The 13,976-nt window shown below is 28.4% G+C and overlaps 2 protein-coding genes and 2 long non-coding RNA genes across 4 annotated transcripts; all 4 read left to right on the top strand.

The window, feature by feature from the left end:
- Positions 1–584: 584 nt before the first annotated feature.
- On the top strand, positions 585–2,605 carry LOC131929334 (uncharacterized). Its single transcript, XM_059285444.1, has 5 exons — positions 585–672; positions 866–990; positions 1,209–1,324; positions 1,762–1,975; positions 2,588–2,605. The coding sequence occupies exons 2-5, from the start codon at positions 886–888 to the stop codon at positions 2,603–2,605; spliced, it is 453 nt and encodes a 150-aa protein (XP_059141427.1). The 5' UTR covers positions 585–672; positions 866–885.
- A 567-nt stretch (positions 2,606–3,172) lies between these two features.
- LOC131929329 (uncharacterized) lies at positions 3,173–5,371 on the top strand. The gene is made up of 3 exons (XR_009383952.1): positions 3,173–3,244; positions 3,452–3,653; positions 4,871–5,371. It is a non-coding gene; the product is annotated as an uncharacterized LOC131929329 (long non-coding RNA).
- A 2,606-nt stretch (positions 5,372–7,977) lies between these two features.
- Positions 7,978–9,843, top strand: LOC131929333 (uncharacterized). Its single transcript, XM_059285443.1, has 5 exons — positions 7,978–8,076; positions 8,268–8,402; positions 8,627–8,742; positions 9,244–9,457; positions 9,700–9,843. Exons 2-5 carry the CDS (start codon positions 8,295–8,297, stop codon positions 9,841–9,843), a joined length of 582 nt encoding a protein of 193 aa, XP_059141426.1. The 5' UTR covers positions 7,978–8,076; positions 8,268–8,294.
- Positions 9,844–10,304: 461 nt separating this feature from the next.
- Positions 10,305–12,079, top strand: LOC131929335 (uncharacterized). Its single transcript, XR_009383953.1, has 3 exons — positions 10,305–10,378; positions 10,576–10,780; positions 11,591–12,079. It is a non-coding gene; the product is annotated as an uncharacterized LOC131929335 (long non-coding RNA).
- The last annotated feature ends 1,897 nt before the right edge of the window (positions 12,080–13,976 follow it).

The following is a 13,976-nucleotide window of genomic DNA, read 5'->3' as shown; positions in this document are numbered from 1 at the left end:
ATATAAATATTATTTTTCTACTTATTACTTTTATATTTGCACAATTTTTAAATACAATAATTTGTATAGTTTTACGAAATAGATAAATTATGTATGTATAACTGATATGTATACTATCAAAAACAGTTAGGTATGTGTTATTACTTTCGTGTATTATAGCTATAGTTACTCAAGATTAACCATTGACATTGTGTTCATTTTATTGAATGGTGGCATAAGCAGGAAATCGGCCCGGCATATATTTACGTTTACCATGTATATATATACATACATATTTACATATGCATATATATATATATATATATATATATATATATATATATATATATATATATATGTATATTTATATATATATATATATATATATATATATATATATATATATATATATATATATATATATATATATATATATATGGAATAGAAATTTAACCCCCTTCATACTACCTCAAACGCTTTTGCCACCGCCTACTCCACTGCCTGCGCCACTGTATGCACTACAGCTATAAAGAAGGTGGACAGCAAAGAGCTGCTCAATAAGCAACACATTGTGTAAACGTGAACACTGAGACAAAGCATATAAACAAAAATTACAGCTGCCATTTTTTTACATGACGTGTCAAATAATTAAACCTAAAATTAAAGCGCGTTTGTGGTAGTTTGTAAAGTGAGGTAAGGTCAGAATTGATTACATTACTACCTTCAAAGTTTTACGATCACATTTTTAATGCAAAATTAGTTGAAATTGATATTACAAATTCACTGCAACACAATGTCTATATTTAAAACAAAATATTAATAACAAGCGTGTTCTATTATTATAGTCCTTGCTTAGTAAATTAAACAAATTTTAAATGATTATTAGGTACTGTAAACAAAACAAAAATGTTGCTTCAAATGCTGTTTGCTGGGTTTGTAAATATTTTGCTTGTGGGAGGCTCAGGCCCAAAAGACACAGTCAATGAATTCGTGCAGAGAAAACCTGAAAAGGTAAGATGTATGCTTCATGTATCTTTTAGGCCTTCAGTATCGTTTTTTTTAGATACTGCGAATCAAAAAATAGCGTATTTTTTTTTTTTTATAATAAACTTCACATGTTCAAATGGATAATATAAAAAAGGACATATTTAACGCCAGTAAGTTATAGATGATGAATGATGTTGTCTTATTAAATATTTTTTGTCCAACGTCAAAAACTATTTGAACAGTACCGCATCCCGTACCGAGGTGAGATTCGCTATGGATGGAACCAAGAAGATCTCAGTAAACCAGACCTCAGCAAAGATATTGTAATTGAAGGATCGGTACCATCGTCATCTTTAGGGTAACATTATGCATTGCCTTCTTCAGACATTGGGAATGAATATAAATGTAAATATTACTCGTTGTGTATAATCGGGGATAGAAAACTGACGTGTGATAAGTAAGTGGCATGAGACAAAGGGCATTGTGAAATGGGAAACGGGCACTGCACAAAAGATAATAGTGGATAGTCACATGGCACTGGACCACGGGAAATGAGAAATGGGCATAGATCAATGGTAAATGGACCATAAGTAATGGGAAATAGGTATTAGATAATATGTGAAGTGTAATTCTTAATAAATGTGTAGATATATATATATATATATATATATATATATATATATATATATATATATATATATATATATATATATATATACGAGACAGACTGAGAAAGAATTAATCATCTTTTATTTGTATTAATAATGTTATGCTTGATACCTCGACCTTTTCTAGATTTATTGTTGAGTTGTGCAAAGACAAACATTGCTTATCCGATGTGACGTTTCGTCTCAATATTCGATTGGACCTCAAGAAATATTTCTGTATAACTAAATTACATAACGATAACTACATGGAAGAAACTGTCTGTGCATCGGATCAGCCTTTCCGATTTTTGAACGGAAGACCATTTGTTATTGTTCTATCTTTATTACCACCAATGATCAAGGTAGGTAATTATTTTTTATTGTAAATTTGACATGTTATTACGCAATGTATAAACAATAAGAAAAAATTGTCATTTTTATATAACTACGAGCCGACCCGCGGCATATCATACGCCGCTATTTAGTAGTTTTTTTTTCTACTTTTCAGTAATTTATAATTTGTGAATTCGACAGTACCAATGCTGCCACTGAAAATATCTGCTTTAAAACACTATCAGTAGGTCGTTAAGGACGATACTACCCCCACCCTCCTTTCCCCCAACCCCTACCCTACACCCCCTTCCCCGTGAAAGCAGCCTCCACTTAGTTACCTCCCCTAAGTTTAAAATCGTTTCAAACTATATTATCTGCCCCTAATAGCCGTCACTAAACCCGGCTCTAAGATTAATGTAAACAGCGTGAACCACAGCTCACCAGACCATGTAGGGTTGTGGGTGGTAGGGAGCGCGCTTACAGCTTGTTTTCTAGCGTCTCCAAGAAGAGAATTATATATATTTAGATATTTATACATGTATTAATATAAAAACAAATGTAGCATTGTTACATTTGGAAAACAATAGATTTAAACATTTATTTTAAATTGTATTATATTATGTTCTAATATTAATGTTCAGGTAGGCAGTAATGTGTGACACTTTTTAAAACATTCTCAAGGTCCATGTCAATCATGCATATGTATTCAACGTTTCATCCGCAAGAAAAGATTTTATGAATTTTATCTCAATCCGTGGACAAGTGAAGATTGATTGGATCCTTTTTTCCGTTTGTATCAAAATTAGATTTAATAAAGCATTTAAATCAAGAAATATAAATAATTAACATATTTTTTAAATATGTTATCGTAAAAAGTACAAAATGATTTAATAAAAATCAGTTACAATACATAGCCATAATATTTTTTACTCTGTTGACATTTTTTCTAAAACTCAAACATATCATTCTATTCAGGTGTTAAATCCAGTAAGTATAGATGCACGTATAATTGATGCAATATATTTTAAAAGGTTGTCTTATTTGTGAGTCTGCATTTTCGAGAGCTTTGTGCCTATAATTGTGGGGGTATATTTACTTGTGGTATTTCGAATGTAAATTACACACGCATATATATATATATATATATATATATATATATATATATATATATATATATATATATATATATATATATATAACTGATTTATCTGTCTCGCTTACAAGACGAAGGGTTTAGCAGTTCCAAATACAAAATATGGAGATAAATTTATTTTTCATTTTACCTCATCTAAGGATATGTGAGTGATAATTTTATAAAATGTATTTATCCAAAATATATTTTATATCAGACAATATTTAACATATATGTATATATATATATATATATATATATATATATATATATATATATATATATATATATATATATATATATATATATATATATATATATCGGTTTTATCTTGATACATTGTGTGATCGTGGAATTGCTCTTTATTTTAAAGGTTTTATCTGAATTTCCTGTGTAAAAGTGGTGTTGCTTTCCACTTTGATATCATATACAATTACGGAGTGTATAAAAACGTTGTCAGTGTCCACGCTAAAAAAACAGGTGGCTGGAAAACCAATTTATTCAGTGACGACTTTCCTTTCGGAAAAAATAGTGAGGATATTATGGTTTGGACCATCCAACCACCGGATATCGAGGTGATTTATTAAATATTTTGTAAGCTACGAATAATGTATTATTATATTCCCGTTTAAATTATCCTGAACACAGATTTAGAATACATATATAAACTTTTAAAACTATTGATGATAATAATATGCTTTCTACTTGTAGTTTCTTATATGCGAATTATAGGTTAATAATCTAAATCGCGATTTTAACAAATCCAGACGTTTTACACCTACCTGTACATGATTAAGATTTCATTTAGTTTGGCAAAACCTCTTTATTAGTATGATATTAAATTTATAAATCTGTTTCAAATTCCGAAAGATTTTCTGAAAACAGAAAACTACATTTTTTAGTTCGTTTACGATTGTATTTGACATTTAAAATTTTTTGTTGCCACCATTTCTTGGTAATTAAAATAGCAAATCTCGACGTTTTACATAGTTTTGCAATCTTGTCCTTATACATGTGTGTGTATGTGTGTGTGTGTGTAAACAGGATAACTTAATTACCGTTACAGCCAGGTTGATGAAATTTCAAATATAAGTGTTATATCTAATTTGTTGATCCGTATCAACTGTTCAGCGATTTCCGATAAAAGGAAGTTGGAGTTTTTCTTTTTTCAATTTTTCAAAAGCCTTTAACTTGAGTAATATTTCAGATAGATAAATGAAAGTTTTCACCTAGGTAAAATATATAATTTCCTGCCTTCTGTAAAATTTTTAGTAATTTCCTTTGACCGAAAGTAGTAATTTACCCATTTTCCAATTTCTCAAAAAAAAACACATGTGAATTTTTAAAGTACAAATAATGTTCCGCACTACTATACATATTTTGTTTGGCATTCGCATGGTGAGCAATTTTTTTTTCTACGCGATTCTATCTATTTCTAACAGTTTAAGTAATTAAAAGTGGATTAACAATAATCTCTATATCCCGATAACAACCCCCCGTAGTGTCATATAAGAACATCCGAGAAAATTTTCGGGGAGAAAACTCCCGGTTTATTATTCGTCATGATCTTTCTAAACCAAAAGTGTGATATGTTCGTTTATTTTCAGAGTATTATAAAGAGATCCATCCACGATTTCTAATAAAAATTCTAAAACTAAAATTCATTTCTGAGCAAATAAACCCTGAGTTGGATTCATAAAATTTTAAAAAATAATTTAATTATATGTGATATATTTGTAGAATAAAATCTAGTTTGCTTTATAATATAATATTGTATGCATCTGATTTTCAGATAAAAGTGAATAATGATGTGGAATATTTTATAGAAAGCCGTGAAAACTGTTACGATAAATTGTACTGGAACGGCACTGGCAACATAATTTCCATTTTTATGACTTAGATTGTAGAAACCTGAATGCACACAATTTGCAAATGCTTATCAAACTAAATTTTATGACACTATGATTTAGCTTAATGTGACCTAAAAATAAAAATAAAATATACACTATTGATAAATATTTAAATTATAAGCAATTGACTAAAGTATTGAATTAAGGAAAAAGGAGACATTTTAAACTCTTAATGTAATGTTATGTATTTCAGATTTGGATTTTTTAATCTTCGACTTTATTACTATTATGTTTATTTTTCTAATCCTTTTGTTTCGTCTATCTTACTCTTTACGTCAATGGTAATAGATTTCCGACTTTGGTGATGTGGGTTTTTAAAAGTTTATTGTTTTACAATGCATTAAATAAAATTATTCACATGCGAATTTTATAGTCTATCTTCATCTCTGTATATTAAAGTACATATATATATATATGTACTTTATATATATATGTACTATATATATATATATATATATATATATATATATATATATATATATATATATATAGAGAGAGAGAGAGAGAGAGAGAGAGAGAGAGAGAGATGTGTGTGTGTGTGTGTGTGTATTATAGTTATACACTTTTTTTTGGTAAGATATGAAGTACGAAAACTGTTACAAATTTAACTTACAAATCTGTACTTTTACACTAATACAATTTATTGACTATTTAAGTGTATTGATGTAACATTTCAATACTACTTTAATTGGTTTTATATATGTTGCTGCTAATTGTATCATTTGTTATACTTTTGTTGTCCATTTCATAACATTTACATAGTTCCCGAGATCTTGGTCGTGTGAATTTGTATTATAAATAATGTGATGGCATTTTCTCTTTGTATGTGAATAAAAATATTACTGGAATATAGTTTAAATACGTCTGCAATCTTTCACTATGAAAAATTAATAATTTCACTGAATTTTTTTAATTAGATGTTTAAGTTTAAAATATTCTGTTAAGTCTAATATTTAATATTTAGAAATAAAAGGAGAAAGGAAACGTTGCCTGAGTTACGGTCACTTATAAAAATACAAGCCACCTTAATTAAGATCTAAACAATGTAACTGTGTATACACATTCCTACCCAAATGTCCATTCAATCAGAAACTTAAAATTACCACGAAAATACAGTAAAACAAATGACTGGCAACGCTATATACGGTAATAAACTGTTACTCACGAAAAAGCCCACAAATGTATTTGATTTAATTAACTGAGAAAGTAAAATTTATATTTTTTTTTACAAATAAGCTATTTTATTTTCAAAAACTTTTAAATAACGTCTCAACGTTAAATATTCTCAGGGTCAACAATACGGTAAAAAAAACAATTAAAAAATCAAAACAAAAAACAAACATGCGTTTTGCTAATTCATTTTTTTCTAATTTTAGCAACACTTAAATAAAAAGATAATAATTTTTTCAAACAATTAGAAAATGTGATCTTAAAAATAACATAGCATGTAATGGTTTAATTGTGTAGTCTTTGAATATCGTTTTTACATCAAAGCGTTTTGTGTATATATATATATATATATATATATATATATATATATATATATATATATATATATATATATATATATATATATATAGTTACATATATATGTGTGTATTGTTGTCAGTTTAAAAAAATGTGTAACTGATGAGGATAGATAACTTGGTTGAACCACATTCTTATCACTGTTACTTTAACACTTTTACAAATAGCCTGATGTGGCTGGGGATTAACGACCAAGCAGGTTGTTATTAGAATAACTGTAAGGTTATCGATTTTACACAAACATACCACAGGAATACCATGGTGCGGGCAGCTACCTTTTAATAAGTTTTGCAAAAAAAAAATCGATTAATCTTCCGTTATTTCACAGCATTATTGAAAATTATTCGCACACAGTAACACATTTAAGCGAACATTAAAAAAAACATATATTTAAAAAAAAAACATGTCCGTAACACGAAACGAAACACTGATTACACATTAAAACTTACAATTTTATGACTAGGCAATTTTAAAATAATAACATTGTCAACATGAGTCAGTGTTTAATTAAGTCGCCTAAAGAACTTGCCGATAGTCGAAATTCACGCTGTGCTGTCTAGACCGTGTACTTGCCAGTGGCGGAACTACCATGCCGCCAGACCCCTAAATGGGGGGGGGGGGCATGACCTTTAGGTTGCGTAGAAAATATTTTAAAATCTAAAAGATCTGTTCACACACACAGGAAGCCTGTATCCACCATAACAAGACAGGCCCTCACAGGAGGAGGAGAGGCAGACCAAGATAGACATGGAGACGTGACCTGGAAGAAGACACCAAAAAGATTGGATACACCTGGGGACAGTTGAAGAGACTAGCCCAGGACAGAGACGTCTTGAAAGCTCTTGTCAGCGACCTATGTCCCAGTAGGGACGACAGGCAAACCTAAAAAAAAAACTAAAAAAGAGCTGTAGTTTGAAAGATAGGCAAACGTCCACACTGCTTCTATGACTTACTGCCCTTCTATAAAATAGGCGTACCCATAAAGCTCATTAAAATAGTTTTTACTATATAAATTAAAAATCAATTATTTCTCTCATTTATTATTTAAATAAGACATACTAAAGAATCGTATAGCTACAAAAATTAATTTATTTACATAAATACAAAAATAAAAAAGTCACATAACTCGAAAAATAAAGTTTACGAATTTATATAACTGTGACACCATATTCACGTGTTGTGAATGTACAAATGTATATATATATATATATATATATATATATATATATATATATATATATATATATATATATATATATATATATTCGTAATCTATGGAGAAAGCGTTTTAATCCCCCTCATAATACCTCCAAGGCTTACGCCAATGTCTACGCCACTGCCTACGCAACTGTACGAATAAGTAATATCCAGGCAAATATCTACCACAAAAAAAACAAAAAAAACAAAGAACGTGGCGAGCAACGAACTGCTCAACGAGCAACACATTGTGTAAACGTGGACGCTCAGGCAAAACATATAAAAAAACAGCGGCCATTTTGAATAGACGTTTCAAAAATTAAAACAACATTTACAGCGCGTGATAGTCTGTGAAGGAGTTAAGGTAAGAATTGATTACATTAATACCTTCAAAGTTTAAACGATCACATTGTGTGCATGCAAAAATAGATTAAATTAGTACTACAATTTCGATGCATCACTGTTTCTTTGTATGAAACAAAATATTAATCACAGGTATGTTCTATTATTATATTCCTTGCTTACTAAATTAAACAAATTTCAAATGATTACTAGGTACTGTAAACAAAAACAACATACAATATGTTGCTTCAAATGCTGTTTGCTGGGTTTGTAAATATTTTGCTTGTGGGAGGCTCAGGCCCAAAAGACAATGTCACTAATGAATCCGTGCAGAAAAAACCTGAAAAGGTAAGGAGTATGTTTTTTATGTATCTTTTAGGCCTTCAGTATCTATTTCGTTTTAAGATACTGCGAATTAAAAAATAGCGTAAATATTTTTTTATTATTAACTTTGCATGTTCAAATGGGTAATATAAAAAAAAAATCACGTGTAACGTCAGTACGTTATAGATGATGAATTCTTGTGACAAATTATAATTTTGTTTATCCTGCGTCAAAATCTATTTGCACAGTATCGTATCCCGTACCGAGGTGAGATTCGCTATGGATGGAACCAAGAAGATCTCAGTAAACCAGACCTCAGCAAATATATCAGAATTGAAGGATCGGTACCATCGTCATCTTTGGGGTAAAATTATGCATTGCCTTCTTCAGACATTGGAAATGTCTAAAAATATAAATATTACTCGTATGAAATCGAGGATAGGACAAGGGCAAAAGGTGATAAGTAAGGGACAACAGATATGGGGCATTGTGGAATGGGAAACGGGCACTGCATAATGGACAATAGTTGATGGTCACATGGCATAGGACCACGGGAAAGAAGAAATGGGCATTGTCTACTGTCAACAGGAAACGCTTAATAGGAATTGGGCATAGGTCAAAGGTTAATTGACCATAGTAACGGGAAATGGGTATTAGATAATAGGTGCAGAATATATATATATATATATATATATATATATATATATATATATATATATATATATATATATATATATATATATCCCAGATGATTATCTCTGTCTCTGTATATACATATATTCATATACTAGCTAGAAAGACTGAAACAGAATTAATCACCTTTTATTTATATTAATGTTATGCTTGATACCTTGATCTTTACTAGATTTATTGTTGATTTGTGCAAAGACAAAAAGTGCGTCTCCGATGTGACGTTTCGTCTCAATATTCGATTGGACCTCAAGAAATATTTCTGTATAACTAAATTACATAACGATACCTACATGGAAGAAACTGTCTGTGCATCGGATCAGCCTTTCCGATTTTCGAACGGAAGACCATTTGTTATTGTTCTATCTTTATTACCACCAATGATTAAGGTAGGTAATTAATTTTTATCAGTAAATTTTACATGCATTTAAACATTTTATAAACAATAAGAAAAGCAATCATATTTATATAACTATTTATAATTTATTAATAAAAAAACAAACATCGCGTTGTTACATTTGGAAAACAATACAATTAAATATTTAAATAGTATAATTTATTATATTAATTTTTTTAATACTAATGTTCGAGTAAGCAGTAATATGTGACACTTTTTACCAACGTTCTCAAGGTTCATGTCAATGATGCATATCTATTAAATATTTCATCCGCGATAAAAGATTTTATGAACTTTATCTCAATCCGTGGACAAGTGAAGATTGAATGGATCCTTTTTTCCGTATGTATAAAAATTAGATTTAATGAAGCATTTTAATAGAGATATTTAAATAATTAACATATCTTTTAACATTTTTGAGGCAAAAAGTACAAAATGATTTCATTAAAGTAAGTTAATATTAATGGCCATGATATGTTTTACTCTGTTGACATATTTTCTAAAACTCAAATTAATCATTCTATTCAGGTGTTTAATCCAGTAAGTATAGATGCAAGTATAATTGATACTCTATATTTTAAAGGTTGTCTTATTTGTGTATCTGCATTTTCGAATGCTTTGTGCTACTAGTTGTGACAGAATATTAACTTGAGGTTTTTAGAATGTAAATTACACAGCATATATATATATATATATATATATATATATATATATATATATATATATATATATATATATATATATATATATATATATATATATATATATATATATATATATATATATATATATATATATATATATATATTGAAATATCATTTATGTGTCTCGCTTATAAGACGAATGGATTGACTGTTCCAAATACAAAATATGGAGATAAATTTATTTTTAATTTTACTTCATCTAAGGACAGGTGAGTGATAATTTGAAATAAATGTATTTCTCAAAATTATTTTTTTTATTAAAAAAATATTTTTAATACACACACACACACACACACATATATATATATATATATATATATATATATATATATATATATATATATATATATATATATATATATATATATATATATATTGGTTGTATCTTGATTCACTGTGTGTAAAGGTTTTATCTGGTTTTAATGAGTAAAAGTGGTGCTGCTGCTCTCAGCTTTAATATCCTATACAAATATGGAGGGTATAACAACGCAGTCAGTATATTCTACAATCAAACAAATGACTGGAAAAACAAAATGTACACTGAAGACTTTCCTTTCGGAAAAAAGAATGAAGATACTATGGTATGGACCGTCTTACCAACGGATGTCAAGGTGATTTATTATATATATCGGCAGCTACGACTAATGTATTATTAAGTACTCGTTTATTTATTTATTGTATACGTTGGTAAACACAAACTTATGTATATATATATATATATATATATATATATATATATATATATATATATATATATATATATATATATATATAATCTTTTAAACTATTGATGCTAATTATTTGTTTTATACTTGTAGTTTCATATACACGAATTATTAGTTAAGTAGTACTTTGGTACAAATAATCTAAATCGCGATTTTAACAAATCCAGACGTTTTACAAAACCTTTTGGCAAGGTTATAAGTATGATATTAAAGTTATAAATCTGTTTCAAATTCCGAACAATTTAATGGAAACAGAAGAACTACATTTTCTAATTTGTTTACAATAAAATTTGAGTTTTTTTTTTTTTTTTTAATTTATTGTTGCCACCATTTATTGGCAATTAAATAAAAATAGCACACGTTATTTGTGCTTTCTAATATATTCAGTACATGGGTAGCATTTTCATTTTATCTTTTTATTCTTTATTGTCTTTCTAAACCATAAGTGTCCTGTTGTTTTTTTAGAGTATTTGAAAGAGATCTAATCACGATTTCTAATTTAAATTCTAAAACTGAAATTCATTTTCTAAGAATCATTATTATAAACTCTAAAAATAAAATGTCTGAGCAAATGAGCCCTGAAATTGACTCATAAATCTTAAAGAATCGTTTAATTATATTTTATATATTTGTAGAGTAAAAACTAGTTTGCTTTTTAATATAATAATGTAATAATGTAATGTAATGGTTTTTCAGATAAGAGTGAATGAAGAAAGAGACTATTTGATAGAAAGCTATGAAAAATTGTACGATAAATTGGTGTGGAGCGGCACTGGCAAATTAATTTCTATTTTTATGACTTAGATTGTAAAAATATGAATGCACAAACTAAATTAAATGACACTATGATTTTACTCTATGTTACTAACAAAAATCAAATATACACTATTGATGAATATTTAAAACTAAAGCATTTAAATAAAGTATTGAATTGAAAAAAAAAATTCGACAGAAATTTTAAAATCTTGCATTTATAGTTATATATTGCAGATTTGGAATTGTTTATGTTCATTTATATAACCATTATGTTTATTTTTCTTAGCTCTATGTTTCGTTTATCTTACTCTTTACGTCGATGGTAGTAGCTCTATGACTTTGGCGATGTTGGTTTTTTAAGTTTTTTTTTTAAATTCATTAAATACAAATATGCACATACGATTTGTACAACCTATCGTTATCTCTTTATGTTACAGTATATTTAAATATATATAAATATATATATATATGGATATATATATATATATATATATATATATATATATATATATATATATATATATATATATATATATATATATATATATATATGTGTGTGTGTGTGTGTGTGTGTGTGTAGAATAGATATACGTTTGTTGTATTATATGAAGTACAAAAACTGATACAAACTTAACTTACACATCTGTACTGTTACACTAAAACAATTTATCGACTATTTTAAGTGTATTGATGTAACATGTGCTATTTCAATACTACTTTAATTGGTTTATATATATGTGGCATTACTCATGTAATCGGACATTGCTACTAATTGTATCATTTGCTATACTTTTGTTGTCCATTTCAAACCATTTGCTTGGTTCCAGGTTTCAGGCGTGTAAATTTGCATTATAAACTTTGTGATGGCATTTTCTCTTTGTGTGTGAATAAAATTATTATTGGCATGTTGTTTAAATATGTCTGCATACTTTCACTTTGAAAAATTAATAATTTTCCTGAATTTCTTTTGTTAGATATTTAAGTTTAAAATATTCTGTTAAGTCTAATATTTAAAAATATATTTAGAAATAAAAGGAGAAAACATGTTGTCAGAGTCACTTATAAAAATACAAGCCAACTTACTGGAGGTCTAAACATTCTAACTGTGTATACACATTCCTACCCAATAGTCCATTCAATAAGTAACTAAAAATGAACCACGAAAATACAGCAAAATACTGACTAGTATTGCTGTATACGGTAATAAACTGTTACTCGCAGACCTAAGCTACACAAATGTAATTGATTTAAATAATTTAAAATATTATATTTTTTCGAATAAGCAATTTTAATTTCAAAACAATTAAATACCATCTAAAAGTTAAACAATATCAGAGTTAACTCAATGAAAAACAAAGTGCGTTTCGCTTATTCATTCTGAAACATTTTAGTAACACTAAAATAAGAAGATAGTTAGGGTATTCTTTGAAACCATTAGTCAGTGATTATGAAAATAATAATTGTTTACTTGTTTAGTCTTTACAAATCATTTTTCCATAATTGCGTTTTGTACTTTAAAAATGTTTTATGGTTATATATATATATATATATATATATATATATATATATATATATATATATATATATATATATATATTTATATATATATATATATATATATATATATATATATATATATATATATATATATATATATATATATATATATATATATATATTAGCGTACCCGTCCCCACGCGTTGCCGCGAAGGTCTCTCAGGAACCCCCCCCCCCCCCCCCCCGTTTACACTACCGCATAAATACATAATCTTTCGACCCAGAACAGGCCATAACAGACTAAATCAACACATGCATAAAAAACTAAAAATTGGGTGTGGCCTAATATGCCCTTGTGGCAAGGCCCCGGAGAATACGGAGCACGTCCTTCAGGAATGTTCTTTATATAGCCAGGCGCGAGTCAGACACTGGCCCCTGCTCACCCCACTCAGGGAAAAATTATATGGGGCACCTGCTGATCTGGAGACCCCAGTCCGGTTCATTCACGAAGTTGGGCTGGTTGTCTAAATCCTCCACCTTATTTTCAATTAAGAACAAAGAAGAAGAACTACCGCATAGGCGCCGCGTACGGCCCCTGGTTCCTTAAAACTAACAGGCGCCATCGTGCCAAATAGCATCCTGTTAACAATGATGCAGATTGCATCATTCGCTAAAGTGACACAAGTAAACAGTTTTTTTTTCTTTAACACGTTAAAAATGTTTTGACGTCTTTTAAACATCATTGTAACTGATGCAATATGTTAGCGTTACTAATGGTCTATTATTGGATGTTCGACCTCAATTTCTAATTGAATTGTCTAAAAATAGA

The sequence above is a fragment of the Physella acuta genome, unplaced genomic scaffold (genome assembly GCF_028476545.2).
Source record: "Physella acuta isolate Inbredline_101_S28 unplaced genomic scaffold, ASM2847654v3 ptg001617l, whole genome shotgun sequence".
Taxonomy (NCBI): domain Eukaryota; kingdom Metazoa; phylum Mollusca; class Gastropoda; family Physidae; genus Physella; species Physella acuta.
Note: the sequence above shows the minus strand (reverse complement) of the source record. Positions and strands in the feature narration are given on the sequence as shown.

Coding starts and splice junctions, on each gene's coding strand:
- LOC131929334 (XM_059285444.1), top strand. CDS start 886: ATGTTGCTTCAAATGCTGTTTGCTGGGTTTGTAAATATTTTGCTTGTG. Junction 991..1,208: donor TGCAGAGAAAACCTGAAAAG/GTAAGATGTATG, acceptor CTATTTGAACAG/TACCGCATCCCGTACCGAGG. Junction 1,325..1,761: donor GTACCATCGTCATCTTTAGG/GTAACATTATGC, acceptor GACCTTTTCTAG/ATTTATTGTTGAGTTGTGCA.
- LOC131929333 (XM_059285443.1), top strand. CDS start 8,295: ATGTTGCTTCAAATGCTGTTTGCTGGGTTTGTAAATATTTTGCTTGTG. Junction 8,403..8,626: donor TGCAGAAAAAACCTGAAAAG/GTAAGGAGTATG, acceptor CTATTTGCACAG/TATCGTATCCCGTACCGAGG. Junction 8,743..9,243: donor GTACCATCGTCATCTTTGGG/GTAAAATTATGC, acceptor GATCTTTACTAG/ATTTATTGTTGATTTGTGCA.